The sequence below is a fragment of the Ovis aries genome, chromosome 19 (genome assembly GCF_016772045.2).
Source record: "Ovis aries strain OAR_USU_Benz2616 breed Rambouillet chromosome 19, ARS-UI_Ramb_v3.0, whole genome shotgun sequence".
Classification (NCBI taxonomy): Eukaryota; Metazoa; Chordata; class Mammalia; order Artiodactyla; family Bovidae; genus Ovis; species Ovis aries.
This window is the reverse complement of record NC_056072.1, coordinates 46,240,260-46,260,901: the sequence shown is the minus strand read 5'-3', so window position 1 is coordinate 46,260,901 and position 20,642 is coordinate 46,240,260. Positions and strand designations below refer to the sequence as shown.

The following is a 20,642-nucleotide window of genomic DNA, read 5'->3' as shown; positions in this document are numbered from 1 at the left end:
CCCCCTCATGCGAAGCACTGACTCATTGGAAAAGATCCTGATGCTGGGAGGGATTGGGCACAGGAGAAGAAGGGGGCAACAGAGGATGAGATAGTTGGATGGATGTCATCACCAACTCAATGGACGTGGGTTTGTGTGGACTCCAGGAATTGGTGATGGACAGGGAGGCCTGGCGTGCTGTAGTTCCTGGGGTTGCAAAGAATCAGACATGACTGAGCGACTGAACTGAACTGAATTGAATGGCAGAAAGCAAAGAGGAACTAAAGAGCCTTTTGATGAGGGTGAAAGAGGAGAGTGAAAAAGCTGTCTTAAAATTCAACATTCAAAAAACTAAGATCCTGGCATCCGTTCCCATCACTTCATGGCAAATAGTTGGAGAGAAAGTGGAAGCAGTGTCAGATTTTATTTTCTTGGGATCTAAAATCACTGTGGACTGTGACTGCAGCCATGAAATTAAAAGATGCTTGCTCCTTGGAAGGAACACTATGACAAACCTAGATAGCATATTAAAAAGCAGAGACGTCACTTTGCCAACAAAGGTCTATATAGTCAAAGCTATGGTTTTTCCAGTAGTCATGTACTGGTGTGAGAGTTGGACCATAAAGAAGGCTGAGTGCCGAAGAATCGATGCTTTCAAATTGTTGTGCCAGAGAAGACTCTTGAGAGTCTTTGGATAACTAAGGAGATCTAACCAGTTAATTCTAAATCAGAAATATTCATTGGAAGGAGTGATGCTGAAACTGAATCTTCCACAGTTTGGTCACTTGATATGAAGAGCTGAGTCACTAGAAAAGACCCTGATGGTGGGAAAGATTGAGGGCAGGAGAAGAAGGAGGTGACAGAGGACAAGATGGATGTATGGCATCACCAACTCAATGGCAATAAGCTCAAGCAAACTCTGGGAGCTAGTGAAGGACAGGGAAGTCTTGTGTGCTGCAGTCCATGGGGTCGCAAAGAGTCGGACACTACTAAGCGACTGAATAACAAGTGAAGTTTGAGAACATATGTTTCCCATTTCCACTTTGTTATGGAAGGTTTTATGGAGGAAGCAGCATTTCAGGGGGTCTTTAAACAGGGGAAAGATTTTGTCCCAGGGCCTTGAAGCCCTGACTGTTGGCTGTGTTTTCAGGCATTAGGGAGATGTCTAATCCATGTTTGTAAAAATACAAATCTTTGGCCACAGTTGGGGAGGGGGAGGGCGGTGGTGTTCAGTTATGTGGCATAGCTGATCATGAATATTAGCCAAAATCCAGTGCCCCTAATAATTCCTATTTCCTTATTTTGAGGATTCCTGAAATAAGCCTGTTGTATACTGTAAAGCAGTTCCCTAAGACAGCTTTCAGATATGTTACTCTGTAATATTCTCTTGTGCATGAGTTTGCTTATGTACATGTCCCTGGTCAAAGACTGCATCCTTCCTGTCTAGATGTTTACCCATAAAATGTAGTCCCTGCTTAATGACTTATTCTTTGAAACACTGGGGTGAGGTGGGGGGTCGGGGGAGACAGAGCAAAAAAATTTTCCTGAGTAGCAACAACTTTATTAGAAAACAGTTATTTTGAGATTCTCATTCAGATGTTCTAACAGTATTTAGCATTATCATTCACAAAATTGTCTTCAGGTTGTTAAAAAGAGAAAAAGAGAACAAACAAATTCAGCATTTTAGTTCATATGAGATGCAGTTAAAGTTCAAAGAGGGAAATCTGTTTACTTTTATATTTAGGCAACTTAAAATACATAGAATCCCATAGAAATTCAGAGTCTCTAGATCTCAGATGAAGGTAATGATTCTGTAAAAAGAGGAAAAGTCTTGGCTAAAGCATTGTGTCATGTAGCATTTCAAGGATTGAGTTATGACGATTAAGACAATCAAATGCAAAGCAAGGTAGAAATATTACTTAGAAGGTTTGCTTCTTCTTTACTGTTTTTCTTTGCTACTTTCTTAATGCCTTAAGTTATTTAGGGTTCAGGCATTTTACAAGAATATTGAAAAATGCCAGTACAAAATGGGAGTCTAGACAGTGGTTGGTGTTCTTAATTTGTCTAGATTTTAAAAGGAAAACAAATCATCTTAGTAGTAGTATAAAAAATGATTCATATTGTTTACACTGAAAGAATCAATTCAATTAAAAATAATAATGCCTGCTTTTTCTAAATAGCTTGTTATAAAAAATATCCAAAATACTGATAATCAAATATGTTTAACCTAGACTATAAAAAATTATTCTGATAGCATTTCCATATCAGATTATTACCATGGTTATATAAAGGACTATTTTGATCTTTATGCAGAGGGATTTAAGTAGGATTATTATTATTTGTTTTACTAAGTTTAAGACATTAATATTCATTGCAAGCATATTCTACTCAATGGTTTTATTTATAAAATGTTTTCTGTGAGAATTTATGGAATATTCTTTTTATTAAAATTTTCAATCATACAGAAAAGAGATAGATTCTTTAGAAAGCACTTAAAGATACACAGACAGAGCCAGTAGTGATTTAAGAATCTTTTGGTTTTATCGCTGAAGCAAGCTATTCTTGCTCTCCCTTCTCATTTCAAAATGACTTCTTAGATTATTGAGTAAATTAATTTTTAACTGTGCCTATGTATGTAAATCCTCTTGTTAAAAATCAGCCAGTGTTAAAACAGCCAGCAAATTTCATGATCATCACTAATAGCTGTGGCAGTCTAAGTAATATGAGGGTAAAATTCACAACCAGAGTCAGATAATGGTAATATTAGCCAAGCAGACAGTGTTGATACTGAGATTCCTTTTCAGGCTTAAAAATACACCAGTAGGATTTAGTTTCTGTGTTTCAGTGGCTTTTCACATACATTCTACCTCTGAAGAGTGTCTATATGTTTCTCCTAGGAAAAGGTCCTTCTGTGTATACCCAGTACAGAAATTTAAGACAGATCACTAAGTATGGTTCTTAACCAGATTCTTAGCCTGCTACTTCTGTTCATATTGAGGATAACGGATGTTGTGATGGTAGAAGGAGAGGGAGATTCTGGGGACGGGAAATAAGCAGACATTGTAAAGGAGTAGATCCAGAGCGCCTTTTTGGTCTGGGAAAGGTGGAAAGGTCCAGGGATCTTTTCTGTGTGTGTGGTGGGGGCAGGGGCGTGGGTGGGAGGGACTCTGTATATCTACATACTCTGCGCATGTCCTCTTTTCCAGATCTATGTTTCCGTGACCTTCTCGTTAGTGTTATCTCACCAACTAATTTGTACAGTGTTATTCTGTTAACTGTCTACTGTCCAGCTTTCCGTTCACCATGGGGTGTGAAAACTGGAGAACATGGATGGCATCTGCCATCTCTAAATCCGTGTTTGAGAAAGTGGGTGGGAAAGAACCCTCTTTTCCTCCATCCTCTCATCATGTTCTCAGATCATAAACACTTTTTTTTTCTTTTAAGAATCAGTGGTTCTCCTTTCAAAATGTTTCATCTGATATTTAAAGATGTACACAGCTGCATATTTCCCCCAAAGGTTATTGGCAGAAGTAATAGTTGATATCACCTGTGTTTCAGTTTGATGGGAAACTAAGTGACATTGGTTACAATTTAAATGCTTTTTTATTGGTGAAAGTGAAGTTGCTCAGTCGTGTCTGACTCTTTGCGACCCCATAGATGGTAGCCTACCAGGCTCCTCCGTCCATGGGACTTCCCAGGCAAGAGTACTGGAGTGGGTTGTCCATTTCCTTCTCCAGAGAATCTTCCCAACCCAGGGATTGAACCTGGGTCTCCCGCATTGTAGACAGACGCTTTACCGTCTGAGCCACCAGGGAAGCCTCGCGAACCCATGGACAGTAGTAGCCTGCACCAAGCTCCTCCGTCCATGGGATTTTCCAGGCAAGAGTACTGGAGTGGGTTGTCGTTTCCTTCTCCAGGGAATCTTCCCTGTAAATGGTTTATTTCCCAGGACCTTGTGCCTGCAATTCACCCTAAGTGCCTCTAGATGGTGGTAGTGTCTTTTTCTGGAGTGCAAGTTCATGTCATACTAGGTGTTGGAAGGAAAACAAAAGAGATGCAGGTGGGTACTCACAAATTATGTACACACATATATAAAGTATTTCTCTATTATGTTATACATTTGTATGATGTATTTTATTAAAGTAGTCAATATGCTGATCAACTTTAATGAGAAAGTAAAAACACAAACATAGGAGGAAGGATAGAAGAAATAAGATATTTGTGGAGAGATGGCCTTTGTTCTTGGCTTAGAGCCATTCTCTTCCCAAACTGAGTTCCCTGCTTGTGCACAACCTTCTATTTTGGCCCAAACCTCCAGGGCTGAGCAGATGGCAGGGGGCTCTGCTGAAAACCACCTGGCAACCCTCAAATGAGCTGCCGAGCCTGACGCCCTTGACTCACTCAGATGCCTTCTCAGGGCCAGGGGTCCTGCTTACCTCCTTTCTCTGGGGCTTGGCACTCATCACCAGGGCCCTCCAGCTACAGGATAAACAGAGAATTCTGCCAGTGGCCCTAGCAAGCCTCCTCTGAATGGAGATGTGAAAGAAGGCAACAAAGCAGATGTCCTTGAAAAGTCACAAATCCAGTGCATGTCCTTTTGGGCAAAGAGAAATAACTCACTGCCTCAATTTATCCCAATAGAAGAATGCATGGATGGAATTGATCTTAGGGTTGAAGACTTTTAGGACTGGTACCTTCCCATCCCTTTCCCTTTCTTTCCTCTCTCTCCTTCTGCTTTTCCCTCATTACACACACACACACACACACACACATACACACTCATCTCTCCTCATCTTTCTGGGTTGACTTTATTTTCTCAATTGCTTCTCTGTGAAGAGAGGACATGGCTATCAGGCTTACATTCCTAAAACCACACACAAAGCAGTGTAGAGTTTTTTTTTTTTCTTATTCACTCCAGATGGAAAGAAGGAAAAGTCCCCAGATAGCCTACTTTGAGCCCATGTGTCTAATTAATGAAGCAATCAGTGTGACCTGGGCAGAGAGAGAAAGAGTGTGTGTGTGTGTGTGTGTGTGTGTGTGTGTGTGTGTGTGTGTGTGTGTCTATGTGAAGGGCTGTGGTTGGCACAGCCTGAGTTGGATGCCCAGCCACATGTGCAGTGTGGGAGAAGTTAACTGTCAATAAAACACTGTTTGGAAAGGGTGAAGAATATTTCCCTAAAGGACGGGGTTGGTATTTGCAAACAGAAAAAAAAAAAAAAAAGTGCTAGGCGATGTTTTCAAAAGGTCTACCCTGTTCCATTTGCAAATATTCTTAAGTAAAGTAATTGATGAAATTGCTGTGCAGCAGATAACTTGTTGCTAGTGTTGTTAACCTGGTTTTCAGAAAGCTACTGAATTGGTCCAAGAAGCCCGGAAGAGTATTTTTATTTTTGTTCAGGCTGGTCATGAAGAAGATAGCCTTCTGCTCACGTAATGGGAGCCAGTGTGCCTGGCCCAGCCAGCTCTTCCCTCTCTGTCTCATTCTTTCCTGTGCCTGCTGGTGGACTTGTGGTTCCTCAGGGCTAAGACCTGTGTCTTATTCCTGGTTGTCTTCCCAGCACGTGGCATGAAACTTGGCACATAGCTGATGCTCAGGGAATGTTTATCAAGGAAATCAATGAATAATAATGACTAGACCTGCAGCAAAATTGGTAGACCACAAACCCGCTGCTGTTATGCTATCTGGGCCGCACCCTACAGCCGTTAGTGGGAAACTAATCAGGCGTTAGGAGGAGAAGCCTGGCATCGCTGCGTGTACCTCACACATGAATCCAAATGCATATTCATATGAGCCCACATGCATGATTAACTTGGGAAGCTGACAGGAAGCAGTCAATCTGTTGAGCAAGTTTGTGTTTTATAAACCAGATGTTCGGTATTATTATTCATCATTTCCTTTGATACCAGAATGGTCTCCATTATGTAGCATAGGAAATGAAGGATATGGAATAATATACACTTTTTATACAGCTGAATACCACAACCAAGCATTTCAGAGGCCTGTTCAAAGCCTGGTCAAGTGTAATTGAATGGCAGTTCATTTTGGGATTCACACTTGGACTTAAGTTAATGGGATTTTGCCCAGATGGACCATTGTGACCCCCCTCTCCCATTCCTAACCTTGGAAAATGAATGTTGACTTTATGTCTGCATTTTTCTTGGAAGACGTGTCTATGAATCATAGGCAGTGCTCTTGCCTCAATGGCCTTTACAGATTAAGGAGCCACAGAAAAGCAGGGACCCTCTAGTGTGGTGTGGGGACAGAGGGTGTCTGGCTGTGGTTGGTTGTGTAACTCTTGATTGGTGGTCTTAAGAAAAAACCCTGCTTTTTCCTGTGGCAGGAGTACAGAATGCCTTTCAATCCAAAGGTGCTTACTGTGCATATTAACTTTCAATTTGATGTTCCTTCTCCACGAAATGTTTAAGGTTCACAGAACCCAGACCCGCTGGAGAGTGGGAAAGATGGAACTGGTCAAGAAGAGCATCTTCATGTTGTGCAAGTGTTATTTCCGGAGTGCTCCCAGCCCTCACGGCCATACTGATGAGTTGGTATATGATCGGAAGAGCTACGGGTTAGGGTTCTGGCCAAACCAATGCAAATCTGAGCCAGAACTGTCCCTGAAAGAGGAACATGTGAGCTCATAGCAGTGGCTAGACTGAGTCCACTGCACTTCCTTTGTTTACCTGTAGCTGCTTAAAAATGAATGGTTTCTGTGCAAATGCAATATTATTATTTTTTAATTTAAGTAATGGTACAGTAATTATATTTGGAATTAGCCCCTGAATGAAGTTGATACTATATCCTGGCTTAATATTTAGAAGTTAGTTTCCCATGATCTTGTATGTGGGCCAGGACAATTACCAGTGACTTATAACTGATTTTTTACTGTTTGAAGGAAAAAGTTTCATTTCTCATTATTGTCAGTGGTTATGTGTTTATTTCATCCATGATACATATTGGCATTGCTTGAAATTTTGATTTGAGCTCCAGAGTGGAAGTTGCCCAGGGTTATGGATCAGTTCAAATCAGTTTTCTTTGTAGCATTCAGGTTTAATCAAGGAGTCAGAATGTGGGATGATTTCTGATTCTGGGGGAATTATTTATCATGGCTTGGTTCTGCCTTTGAAAATGGCATTGCATGCCCCCATTGTTGGCCATAGTATACTTTATATTTAGCAAGGTATTGGAACCATGGTTCCAAAAACTGTTATATACTGGTTGGCTTGGCTCCTGGCAACAGTGATTGTCAGCATTATCTTATAGTTAATATTATTTGGTTATTAATATTATATATAGTTTGTTTATTTATACTTTTACCAAAATTAGGCTGCCCCAAATAATAGATTACATGATTAAATGTGTATTACTCCCGATTCTCCAGAGAAAGAAAACCATATGAGATGTGTGTGTATGTTTTTTCCTTAAATTTAAGATAAGTATACACACAGAAGGAGAAAGGGGGAGAGAGAGATTTTAAGCAATTGCCACTTATATATGTGCTGGGGACTGACACCTCTGAACACTGTAGGGCAGGTTGGCAGGCTGCAAATTCCAACAGAATGGGGTTTTACAGTTTTGGGTCTGAAGACAGTCTGGAAGAAGAATTCCTTCTTTCTTGGGAAAATTTTTTTGTCTTAAGAACTTGACTGATTGGCTAAAACACACACAGATTATGGAGAGTAATCTGCTTTATCAAAGTCTGTTGAGTTTTTATTGACATATTGTTGACCTATAGTATTATCTTAGTTTCAGATGTACTACTAAGTGATTTGACATTTGCAAACATTATGAAATGATCATCACTATATCCAGTAACCATCTGTCCCTGTACAAAATTATTATCCTTGTGTTGTATATTATATCCCCATAGCTTATTTGTTTTATCACTGGAGGTTTATATCTCTTAAGCCCCTTCACCTATTTTATTCCTACCGCCCACCCCCTCCATCTGTTTGTTTATCTGTGAGTTTGTTTTTACTTTAGCTTGTTTGTTTTGTCTTTTAGATTCCGAGTATAAGTAAGACGTCTGACTTAGGTTTCTTTTAACCTACTGCCTCTGTGCTGGGAATTGAAAAGTGTGAGATTTTGCGAGTGCTCTTTAAGAGCAGAATCTCCGTGTCCCATAACTCTATGCCTCTTCTAAAGATAAGTCCTGCTGATTTTCAAAGCCACGTGTTCAGGGCTCTTGACTTCCCAGTGTAGGACCCCTGGGCTGAGGAGCCTGGAGCTCAGATCGCTTGCTCCCTGAGGAGTGCCTCTATAGTTATGGCGTTCCTCCTATTTGTAAATGCTGACTTGGAGGTATGGGTCTTGACTTTACCACATCTCTGGCCCCCCTATCCATCACATTGTGGTTCCTTCTTATGTCTTCAGTTGTGGAAAATCTTTTCTGCTAGTCTTCTCATAGATAGTTGCCCTGTAAGTAGTTGTAATTTTGGTGTGTCCTCGGGAGGAGGTGATTTCAGGGTCTTCCTACTCCATCATTTTGGCCATCTCTAAAGTCAACTAGTTTAAGTGTTAATTACATTTGAAAAATACATTTGCAGCATCTAGGCTGTTGTTTGAGCTAATGACCATTGCCTAATCAGGTTGCCACATACAATTTACTGTCACATCATGAATTCCCAGTCCTTGAGGGATCATGAGATTCTTGCATTGCTTTGCTTGTCATGGAAGAATAGGCCCATCTTGACATAGAGGCGAAACTGATAAAAACATGTCTGTCCCTGTTAAGGGTTTTCCCGACTCATATAAGTTTCTCTTCAACTGTCATCATTACTGATGGTGGAAAGGATTGCCTTTTAACAATGCTTCTTGAATTTTAATATGCATACTAATTATTAGAATAAAGATTCAGATTCAGAAAATCTGGAGAAGGTTTGGGATTATGCATTTTTAGGGCACTCAGGTGCTGAAGGTGCTGCCGTTCTGCATACTACATAACAAGAAATGCTGTCCTATTGCTCAAATAACCTATTGGAAGAAGAAGACTGGTAAAATATTGACCAAGTTTAATGACCTGTTTTCAGGAGGCCTGCCAGTCCATGGGGACCTCAGTCCATAGCACCCTCTAGATTTCAGGTTCTTCTGCTTATAGTAGTCTTTTCAAAGAAGACTGAGGGAACAACATCTTCTTTTTTGTGAAATTAAAAGTGACACAAAAGTGCCCAAACATCAGAAAACACTCTAACCTGAAGATAGTGGATTCTCATTCACAGGTTGCTTTATTTGAAGCCTGAATGGACTGTGAAACCAGGAAGTAAACCTCTCCTACTGACTGGCCACTTTTGGCCAATTTTGCTCCGTGTCAGTGGTGTCACATGCCTTAATCTTACTGGAGACTCTGCTACTTGCTAGCCGTGTGATCTTGAAGGCAGGGAAAGGAAACTAGCACCCTTTGAGCACTTGCAGATGCCAAGTACTTTGATGGGCCGTTTCACATTTTATCTTCATGGCAACAATGCTGAGGAATAGTTGCTGTTATTTTATATGAAAACATGAAGGGTTAGGTAAAGATTCAAAGCTGAGAACTAGAACCAGGTTTGTCTTGGACCAAAGCCTACTGTTAACCAAGACTCAGTTTCCCCATTTGCTCACAGAGCAGAGTAGGGGTTTATACCTTTCTCCTGACACTGTTGTGAAGGACAGATATGATGGTGGGGCTCAGTGCACTTGTATGCAATTCAGTGAGTTACAGAAGTATACTGTGGGCTAAATTCAAGGATTGTTCTTCCAGGAGGAATGTTCAGCTTCTTACCAGTGATTCCAAGATGAAATGATCAAGTTATTTTTTCATTTTGTTTGTTTTCCATCTGGGACTGGCATGCAGATACATGTAGAGATTCAAAAGGGCCATGACTCAGCTACCTTGGGAAGAATAAATGCTTCCAGATTCAATTGTTTGCAGCAGGGGCAACTCGTAAAACTCCTTATGCTCATGCTTTCTGATCCTCAATTTCCACATTAAGGAGAAGCATTAATATTGCACATATTGAACATAAAGTCTGTAAAGTAAAACGATAAAGTCAATCTGTAGTAATAAAATAAAATGAATCACTAGGATCCAAACAGGGCTTTATTTGAACTCAAATGGCCGAATGTAGTAAACAGATCAGCTGGAGTGACTGATGGTAGCTGACATTGTTTCCCCCGCCCGTGAGGAGGGGCTAGGATCCTCATCAGCACTTCCAGGTAGAGGAATATTGTCCTCCCACCTATGCCATAAAGACTTGAGTGGACACTGGTCCATTTCCAACAGCCCCTGGTCAGGAAAGGATGAGCTAGTGAAAAGGTATGGCCCCTGGTACTGTTTTTTCCAGACCATTCTCAGGTAACTGGCTTTTCTCTCTCCATCCAGCTTGCCGATGATCAGGGCCCCGTCCTGATGACCACGGTCGCCATGCCTGTGTTTAGTAAGCAGAATGAGACTGTGAGTACAGTGACTGGATTTCCTTCCTGATGCTAAGGGGGTTGTTAGCTCAGACCTTCTCTGACTCAGGCTCTGGTGACCTTTATTTACTTATTTAAGGATGGAGGATGTATAATTTTTCCTCACTTTTAATCCTGCTGTTAGAATCATGAAATCAAGAGTAGATGAGAGGAATTCAAGCAGGCATCTTTTTACAGTATGCAGCACTTTCCCAAAATTCAAGCGTTTAAATGACCAGAGGAAGGAAATCTCCAGAAGGAATCCTTGATTGTGATGGGATGATCTCACTCTCATTTATAGGTCCCAACCTTGAATTAGATCCCCAGGGCTGTGACAGTGAAGTGTCACAGATGGGATGGCTTACAATAGAAGTGTGTTTTAACAATTCTAGGGGCCAGAAGTCCAAAATTAAGAAGTTGATTGTAGGGAAGACTCCTTCCTTGCCCACTCCAGTCTCCGCCTCTGTCTTCACGTGGCCCTCTTCTCTGCTTATCTCTGTGTCCTTTCCTCTTATAAAGACACAAATTGTTGGATACAGGCCCCATCTTGCATCCAGGATGATTTCATTTTGAGATCCTTAATTAAGTACATCTACAAAGACCCTATTTCCAAATAGGAACACGGCCAGGGGTTCTGGGGGCAATTGCATTGGGGGGAAAGAGCAGACAAGATAGTAGCAATGTGTATCTTATTCTAGAAGGCCCTTTCTGACATTAGCAAGTATAGCACATCACGTGACCCTGGGACCTGGAACCCTAGAGGCTTATTCCTTTACCTCAGTCCTTGGTTCCAACTGTCTGGAAAAATGTTAGGGTTTTCGCATCTTTCTCTGGCTATTTAGTCTCTTTTTCCTGGGCACCAGATGGCAGTATAAATTGAGAACATAGTTAACATGCTAAGTGTTTCCTGTAAAAAGTTTCTATAAGAGAAACTGATTAATGATTGAAACTCCTTTAGCCTCTTCAGATTCTTGATTTTCAGGAGAAAAGGAAATGGTTCTTAGGGTGTGTGTTGAGGGTTATAATAGGCACTATTTGGCCTGAGAAACTGCCATTCTTGCCTAGGAATGTTTTGGGTGGAGAATAGAAGTTACCTCTTGCAAATCTGGATTAAGCTTCAATTTCTCTCAGTTTGAAGAAGGCGCCAGACAGTGCCTATGGTGTGTGACTTTTCAGGAGATTATATTTATTCTGCCAAATTAACATTCTGTTGTTGTTATTGTTTAATGTTTCTTTGCAATAGAGATCGAAAGGCATTCTTCTCGGTGTGGTCGGCACAGATGTCCCAGTGAAAGAACTTCTGAAGACCATCCCCAAATACAAGGTAATGCATTGCTTAATTAAGAGTCGAGAGCCAGATGCATGAGATAATCTCACAGCCTGCCATAGTGACAAAAAAAGCTTGAAGGAAACCCACTCTTTCTAGACGGTTCTGTGTTGTCTTGTTTCGGTAGAATAATAACAGTCCAGGAAGACCTGATTAGGCCTGCATGTGCCCACCCACGTTTGTGTGGGCCTGTGGAAGTCTACACAAGTCTGCAGGACTATACACGTCTTACATCTCTGATGATTTTTCTAAGCCAGTTTGACTTACCCCAGTCTGAGGACCCCCTAAAATCTGTTGCTTCTTAACAGAAACCCAATGAGGCACAAATAAAAGTGGTCCCTGCTTCTACTGAATAAATAATCCCTTTATCCTGAAAGGTAATGGGGTACAAATTGATCTCCTCTCCTAGTGCTGCGTCAACCCTATGGCACTAAGAGGAGTGTAAGTTCGCTTTGAATTCTGGGGATAGCTGAGAGGGTGGAGTAGGAAAGCTTAAATACAGGGTCCACGTGCCACCTGAAATCATTTCACTGTATGGTGTTTTTCCTAAGAAAGCAAAATAGGTCATGTGAAGATTAGATAGAGAGCTGAGGAGTGAGATCCATAGGGGATTGTTGGGACTCAAGGTGTGAACCCCTGCCTTCTCAGGCTCCCCTTAGCTGTGGACATCAGCACATCACCACTTTCCCTAAGCCCATGCCGCACCTCTACCTGTTGGCCCAGGCTTCTCAGAGAACCCATAAGGTCAGATTCTTCCCAGTGCTTCCTAGCTGGTTCCTAGAACCTGATCCACTCCTAAAAGAGGACACTTCTTTGAATAAGCAAAGCGTGCCTGTTCCCATGTGCTGATTCCATTTAGGTGATCAAATTAGAAAGCTACCTTCATAATAAAAGGAAATCAACTCTAAGCTAAAATCAGGTGTCCAGGCTACAAAAGGTGGCCTCATTAACAAAAGAAATTTTCTGATTGGGTTTACTAAGATGACAAAGGTCTTTCTTCTTGCTATCACCCTGGAGCTCTGACAGCCGGGTTCTTTCACCAAAAGGGCTTTTCCATTTGGAGTTCAGTTTCCAGAGCATAATACGACATCTGTTTGACCCAAACTCACACAAGCTGCTGCTGCTGCTGCTGCTGCTGTGCCGCTTCAGTCGTGTCCGACTCTGTGCGACCCCGTAGACAGCAGCCCACCAGGCTCCCCCGTCCCTGGGATTCTCCAGGCAAGAACACTAGAGTGGGTTGCCATTTCCTTCTGCAATGCATGAAAGTGAAAAGTGAAAGTGAAGTCGCTCAGTCGTGTCTGACTCTTTAGCGACCCCATGGACTGCAGCCTACCAGGCTCCTCTGTCCATGGGATTTTCCAGGCAAGAGTACTGGAGTGGGGTGCCATTGTGTTTAGCTCCCTAGAGGTGGAAAGTCAGGGGGTTAGGGAGCTATTTGAGGCCCCTAAAGATAGTGGACTTTACTCTTATTGAAATCCTTAGACTTAGAGGCCCAGAATTGCTGGCTCACTGTTTAAGAAAGGGCATCCAACCATTACCACTCTTAAGCCTCTAGCATCATATAAGATGTAGAAGCCCAAATACAGGGCCACTATTTAATATATGCCCAGTAAATCCAGAAAGGATGAACATACAGGTGTGTGTGTGCTTAGTCACTCAGTTGTGTCTAACTCTGCAACCCCATGGACTGTAGCCTGCCAGGCTTCTCTGTCCATGGGATTCTCCAGGCAAGAATACTGGAGTGGGTTGCCATGCCCTCCTCCAGGGGATCTTCCTGACCCTGGGATGCATGTCTCCTGCATTGGCAGGTGGATTCTTTACCACTGAGCCACCTGGGGAGCCCAGAACATATAGGAAATGGTAACAGTTACCCTGTGAATTTGTTTCTCAAAGCTTCTTCTACTAGACAATGTACTAACATCTTTATAGCATTATCTCACTTAATAATAGGTAGACACTGCTATCCTTGGCTAAGGAAATAAGAGACTCAGAAAATTTAAATATCTTGCCCAGTCTCAAACTAGCAGTGCATGCTTTTAGCTATTACCAACCTAGACAGCATATTAAAAAGTAGAGACATTACTTTGCAAACATAGGTCCATCTGGTCAAGGCTGTGGTTTTTCTAGTAGTCATGTATGGATGTGAGAGTTGGACCATAAAGAAAGCTGAGTGCTGCAGAATTGATGCTTTTGAACTGTAGTGTTGGAGAAGACCCTTGAGAGTCCCTTGGACTGCAAGGAGATCCAACCAGTCCATCCTAAAGGAAATCAGTCCTGAATATTCATTGGAAGGACTGATGCTAAAGCTGGAACTCCAATACTTTGGGCATCTGATGTGAAGAACTGACCTATTGGAAAAGACCCTGATGCTGGGAAAGATTGAAGGTGGGAGAAGGGGACGACAGAGGATGAGATGGTTGGATGGCATCACTACTCGATGGACATGAGTTTGAGCAAGCCCTGGGAGTTGGTGATGGACAGGGAAGCCTGGCATACTGCAGTCCATGGGCTTGCAAAGAGCTGGACACAGCTGCGTGACTGAACTGAGCTGAAGCCTAGAGCCATAAGAAACAATAAAGGACAATAATAGTAATAGTTAAAATATATATTAAAAAATTAGTAGCTAAAATAATACAGTAAGACATTCATTGAACTTTTCACTGTGTATTTAGTATGGTAAAAGTGCTTTATACTTACTGTTCCCACTGAATCCTCGTTACACTCCCATGAAATAAGTACCACTTGGCCCCATTTTTAGATGAAGATACATGAAATAACTTTCTTATTATTTCTCGTTATAACTCAGCAAGAAAACGATAAAGGAAACAAAGTGTAATAAGGGGATAGGAGATCAGCTACAGAAAATTAGCTGCTTTCCCCAAAGGGTCTGAGAACCAGAGACCCAGGTGTGGCATACCTTAATCTAAGTTGCCCTTCCTCTGGTCCCCACCAGAGCTGTGGGAAAAGGTATCCATGGCAGCTGGAGTGAACCATGGGTGAATGGGGCTCTCTCATCTGGGAGAGGAGAGCTCCAGGGATCACAGTGCAGATCACACCTTTTTCTCTTGATTAACACCTTGTAAAGATGAGTCAGCTCTTGGCTCATGTGGTTTTCCCAGAAGATATTGATAGAATTCTTTCTTTTCCATTAGCTTCATAGATTTTCCCACAAGCAATCAGACTTCCTGTAATTTTTATTAAGAATTCCAGACACCCCAGCAATAATTTCCAGACACCACAGCCTCTGTTAACGTAAAGAACCATTTTATAATTAGGTTCACTTCATTAGTCCCAATTCTCTGCGCTTGGAAGGGAAGCACCTCCTTCCCCAGGCTTTTGGACCACAAGGCTCCTGGCCTCCAGAAGAGCATGCTTCAGGATGGGGGCCCCACTGGCAGCCCCAAGTGCCAGGAGGCCTTGTGTCCCATCTGCTCTCTGACTGTGGCACGGGACTGCATGTTAGAATGGACAGAATGGCTAGTTGTATTTCAGATGAAACAAAAATTAGAGATTTCATTAGAGATTTCATATTGATTTGAGGCCCTAAGCAAATGTTGGACATTGCCATATACAAGTTTTAGGGTTTTTGAGAGACTCATCCACAGAATGGGGAATGTGTTTTGAGATTTGCTAAGTTTCTCTTCTTATATCTACATTAGATTACATCCATTTGCAGTGAACAAACCAACAAAACATTCTGATGTTATTTTCTCACTGTTCTCCTCAGAAGGATTTTAACCAGATAGTTTCTGAATGTCAGGAAGACTTTCTCAGGTACAGGCTTGAGGAGGACTGACTATGTACCACCCATAGCAAATCAGCTTCTCCTTTTCAGCTTACGTACGATATTTACTCTAGCTCAAATTTTAAAGATGAATGAGGTAATATTTGGGTAAAGTGATGACTATCTTAAATACATGCAGACCTTAACTGGAGCACCTGCCATGTGCTAGACATTATGCTAGATGCTGGAACAGTCAAAAGATGAGTGAGAGGGCTCCTTTCCCACAGAGAGCCCATTCTGATGGGGGCGTGTCTAGAATAAGGCAGATGAAGGAAAGACATCCAGCTAAAGTTGAAAAGCAGGCAGAAAAGTAAGTGTAGCATTTTCATGCATTAAGGTGAAGGTAATAATGGAAAAATTCTCAGGGTTTTATGGAGACATGATATGGAAAGGAGGGTGCAACAGGAGAGACATGTTTATAGGAGAAGATCGTGAGGCTGAGCTCATAGCTTGGGAGAGATGGGAAGGAGTAGTGCTCTGGACAGCTTGCATCCGTTGAGTAAAGGTCTCACTGGGAGGAAAAAGTTGCAGGGGGTTTATTGTTGCTGTCACGAGCTCTTGAGAGGCAATGAGTGGAGGAAGGAAGTGCTGGGTAAGTAGATAGGGGCCAGACCCCAGGGAGACCTGATGGATAGACCCATAGATTCTATCGTACACATGAAAGTGAAAGAGAGCTTCCCTGATGGCTTAGCTCAGTTAGTAAAGAATCTGCCTGCAATGCAGGAGACCCCAGTTTGACTTCTGGATCGGTAAGATCCGCTGGAGAAAGGACAGGCTATCCACTCCAGTTTTCTCTGGGCTTTGCTTGTGGCTCAGCTGTTAAAGAATCCGCCTGCAATGCAGGAGACCTGGGTTCGCTCCCTGAGTTGGGAAAATCACTTGGAGAAGGGAAAGGCTACCCACTCCAGTATTCTGGCCTGGAGAATTCCATGGACTGTGTGGTCCATGGGGTCACAAAGAGTCAGAGACAACTGAGCGACTTTCACTTTAACTTCCTACATATCAAAGAGGTCTTTAGTGGCTTTTACAAAGGGGAGCAACAGGGTGGTGCCACCAATTGAGAGAGACGTGCAGGGAGGGCAGCACTAAGGGAATGAGCCCACGTTGGACTGGGTGAGGCGGGGACACCTGTGTGATGTCCAGGCAGAGACACACACTTGAACCCTGGGGTCTACCACTGAGGCGAGAGGCCAAGGCTGGAGCACAGATCTGGAAGTCAGCAGCATCCAGGTGGTTGATGGATCATGTTGGAGGAGAAGGAACTAAAGCAGACAAGGAGCAGTAGGGACAGAAACTTACTGCTTCCGGACTGAGTAGAGGACGAGGATCCTATGAAAGGGAGGGAATCCAGGACTGTGGGGCCTGGAAACTGAGGGATTAGAGTGTCAAGGAGGAGGGGACAGCAGGTTAAGACAACCAGGAAAAGAGGGTACATTCTATATGGTCTGGCAATTAGGAGGCCACTGGCAACTGTAAAGAAAGGAGTTCTGGTGGCGTTTTGGTGGGCGAGGGGGCATGGCAGAGGCAGGTTCTGGTAGACTGAAATGTGAGTGAGCAACAAGGAAGCAAGATGGCAGCTAAACAATGAATGGAGGACATTGGGTGGGAAGGTCACCTCAGTCTCTGCCTCCCAGGGAAGAAGCAGAGAGTTCAGGATGCTTTTGTAGGATGTGCACTCAATTCAGTTTCTGTTAACTTCTCTTCTTCCTCCTCCTCTGCTTCCTCCTTTCTTTACCCCTCTTCCCTTCATCCTAGCCATCCCTCCATAACTGCATGGTATGACCTTGACTGTCACAGAACTTATATTCTGGCAGGGAGATAGGCGTTAAATAATCAAAGGCCTTGACTGATATCTTGATTACTTATAGTCAGCCTCACAAATAATTGATTGTCACTTTGATAAGTGCTACACAAGAAAAGTAGAGGGCTTGTCGGGGGCATATGCGTGGAGTTTTACTTTCTTTTGAGTATTGCTTCCTACAGGCAGACCAAGAAGTAAAGGAATGTACATTAGAAGCCACTGAATATATTCGTTGACTATAAAATATTATTTGTTTGGTTTCATCGTGAGTTTGAATTTCCAACCAAAGACCCACTTTTGCCTTTAATGGAGAAAGTCAAACTCTCTGAGTCGTTTTGACCCCTTCAGTCTGTATTAAACAGGGACATAATAAAGGTAATTAATGCAGTGTTGACTGTGTCTGACATTTTTCCAAGAGACAAGATGAAAAGAGACGATATACATCTCAAAAGATAGGAAATCTCTGGTTTATCTTTCACAGCATAATGAAATATACTTTTATCATTAGAATCAAGTAGAATCTTATTAAGACTTGCTGTGTAAGGTAACTCCAGAAGAAAATGTCTGTTGCCCTTGACTACCACGTGCATATTTGCTTTTTGTAACGCAAGGAAAACTTTTAATTGCCGGTGTTAAATTCTCTGAAGTTAATTTCATATCACCTTGACGTTAAGCTAACAAGCAGACAGGGTCATTCTTGGTTTGTAAACTCTGTTGTCTGGATCATTTAATAGTATCATATTCAAGAATGCGAGCAGCAGAGAATTTTAAAGAGAATAACAGTGAGGGCTCAGGACTATGAAATAACTCGTTGGAGAAAAGGATTTTTTTTTTCTTCTCCCCTTTCACTGCTCTGGCAAAAGTGGGTTACATTTTCTTTCTTCAGAGAGAGAGATCAGTATGGGTTTTATGCCAGAGGCCATTTTAATACATGAATGATTTGTAGGTAAATTTATTGTAGCCAATGGATGCAGTCAACTGTGTAATAGAAATATTGTCAAAAAGCTGGGATTATTATTTAAATAAGTGCAGTGTTAAATTTGATTACATACTTTTTAAAGCTAATAAAACATTTCATTGCTCTCAAACTATTTCCCATAGTCCTATTTAGTCAGAAAACATAAATTAAGTGAGGCTCTGCATAGAAAATTACCCAGGCTTTGTGTCGATGGAAGAATGCATGGAAAAGCTTGGCGGCCTCACAATTTAAAGACGGAAGGATGTAAAAGGGGTTGGCAGGCTCCTATATAGGCTGGTGGGGACACTTTTCTCCTTGAAGAGTTACGGAAAATGACTGCCTAGGAGAACGCATGCTTGAGAGGGCCTTGGGGGTGTGGAATTGTTGGGAGCCTAGGGTGCATCAGAGGGAGGCCCCTCTTGGCTTATCTCAGGTAGAGAAAAGACACCCAGGTTGACAAAATTCTGTTCACTTGGACATAGGGTCTCCAGAAACATTAGCCACTTGCTTTTTAAAAATTATAATTGTTTTAGTTTTAAATAAATCAAAGTGGGGTCTTTGGATGCCAACATGGGTCTGTGACATTTTAAATTGTGCTATTTGCTGAGCTTATCCTGTGACAGGTCTTCATTTCCACCAAATGTCAAGGATCAGTGCCTTGCATTCATTTTAATGAAATATTGTGCTGATAAGGGTTATGAATGCCACGTTTAAGCTGTAAATTACTAAATGTCGGGCTGCTTTCTGCTTTGTGAATTCACCAGGGAGCAAGCTAATGAAGGTTTCTTTCTCACTTCTTACAGTTAGGGATTCATGGCTATGCCTTTGCAATCACAAATAATGGATATATCCTGACGCATCCAGAACTCAGACCACTGGTAAGAGAAATACTTATTTCTGTGTTTCTCCTTTTATGATTTTAAAAGGTTTTCTTCAGTTCTACAGTGGTGACACTTTGCAGTTTTCACTTGAAAGGCTCAATTCATAATACTGTCTGTAAAAAGCTGTTTTAATAGTTTATAACTAGCATTTTGACATATAGTATGCAAATAACATGGGGTAAATATATTTGCTATCATGTTTTACATATAAATCCATGTATGTCTTACAACTTATTTATTTCACGTTTGCCAATATATGTAAAAATTTTAAACTCTGTTCAGTTTGAAATATCCATCGTAATAGGTAGCTTTATGAAACAAATGATTTCTCATCCTCCAGCCTGAAACTAACTTAAAAAAAACTATCTACTTATTTACTAATTTATGTTGGCACTTGCCAGGTCTTCCTTGCTGTGTGCAGGCTTTCTCTGGTCGCAGTCCACGGGCTTCTCATTGCAGTGGCTTCTCTTGTTGTGGAGGTCCAGCTGTAGAGTGCCTGGGCTTCCATAGTGGCTGCCCATGGGCTTAGTTGCCCCATGACATGTGGAGTCTTCCCAGACCAGGGGTCGAACCTATGTCCCCTGCATTGGCAGGCAGATTCTTAACCATTGGACCACCAGGGAAGTCCTGAGACCAACTTATTGAAAATTACATTTGATATGACAAATAAGAGTCAAGATCCCTGGAATCACTGAAACAGTTGAGATTTTCCCCCTTGTGCTGCCTAAGCTGTATCCAGTAGCATTGTTTGGTGAGCTGACATGTAAACCATTTTCTTTTAGCATCATTTTAGCTCTCTTTGAAGTGAGTGGAGTTAGGCCTAGTCCAAGACAGCCCAGAATAGCATGGTCCATTCTGATCCCTGGGGAGAGGCTGCCTGGAGCACTGTGTTTAGGAGGATTCTGAAGGGCAGCTAGGTTTGGTCCACTGTGGATTCTGGAGGGGCATGGCAGAGAGGGCACCACATGTTTGCTCCCCCTGATCTAGTTGCAGTATGTTGACAAAAGGACATCCCTTTTGGTCTGTGGTTAGCCAGTTTTAAAGATATAAAAGTATAAAGAGTAATATAGTAAACTCTGCTTTTGAATGTTAAGAAAGTCTAGTTCATTTCCTATAGCTGTACACACACGCACACACACACACACACACTCACACATACCCATCCACTGCACATGTCTTTTTTCCTTTCATCATAATTAGAAAATATCAGCAGTGCCTGCTATGCAAACGTTTATTTGTGAAACATCGTGTGGACCAGTTTGTTTCTCACTTGAATCATTGTTTAGAAGAAGTTCATGTTTTAGTTCCATCACCATCCAACTTTGCTCTAATCGCCCTGGTATTAATGGAGTCATGGCCACATCATGTGGATCCCACATGCATGCTTCAGGATGCAACTTAAGGTAATACTTGACTTCAACAAGCTTTTTATCAAAAAAGGATTGAATTAACTGGTTAGCTGATTCCAAACTTAATTCAGAAT

General features: G+C 41.9%; 1 protein-coding gene across 3 annotated transcripts in view; it reads left to right on the top strand.

Moving 5' to 3' along the window:
• The window catches only part of CACNA2D3 (calcium voltage-gated channel auxiliary subunit alpha2delta 3), an 879,694-nt gene that overhangs the window by 660,242 nt on the left and 198,810 nt on the right, over nt 1-20,642 (top strand). For all 3 annotated transcript variants that reach the window (XM_060402372.1, XM_060402371.1, XM_042236061.1), the window contains exons 15-17: nt 10,338-10,409; nt 11,652-11,732; nt 19,082-19,156. In XM_060402372.1, coding sequence (XP_060258355.1) covers nt 10,338-10,409; nt 11,652-11,732; nt 19,082-19,156 — 228 coding nt within the window. The remainder of the gene's footprint in view (nt 1-10,337; nt 10,410-11,651; nt 11,733-19,081; nt 19,157-20,642) is intronic.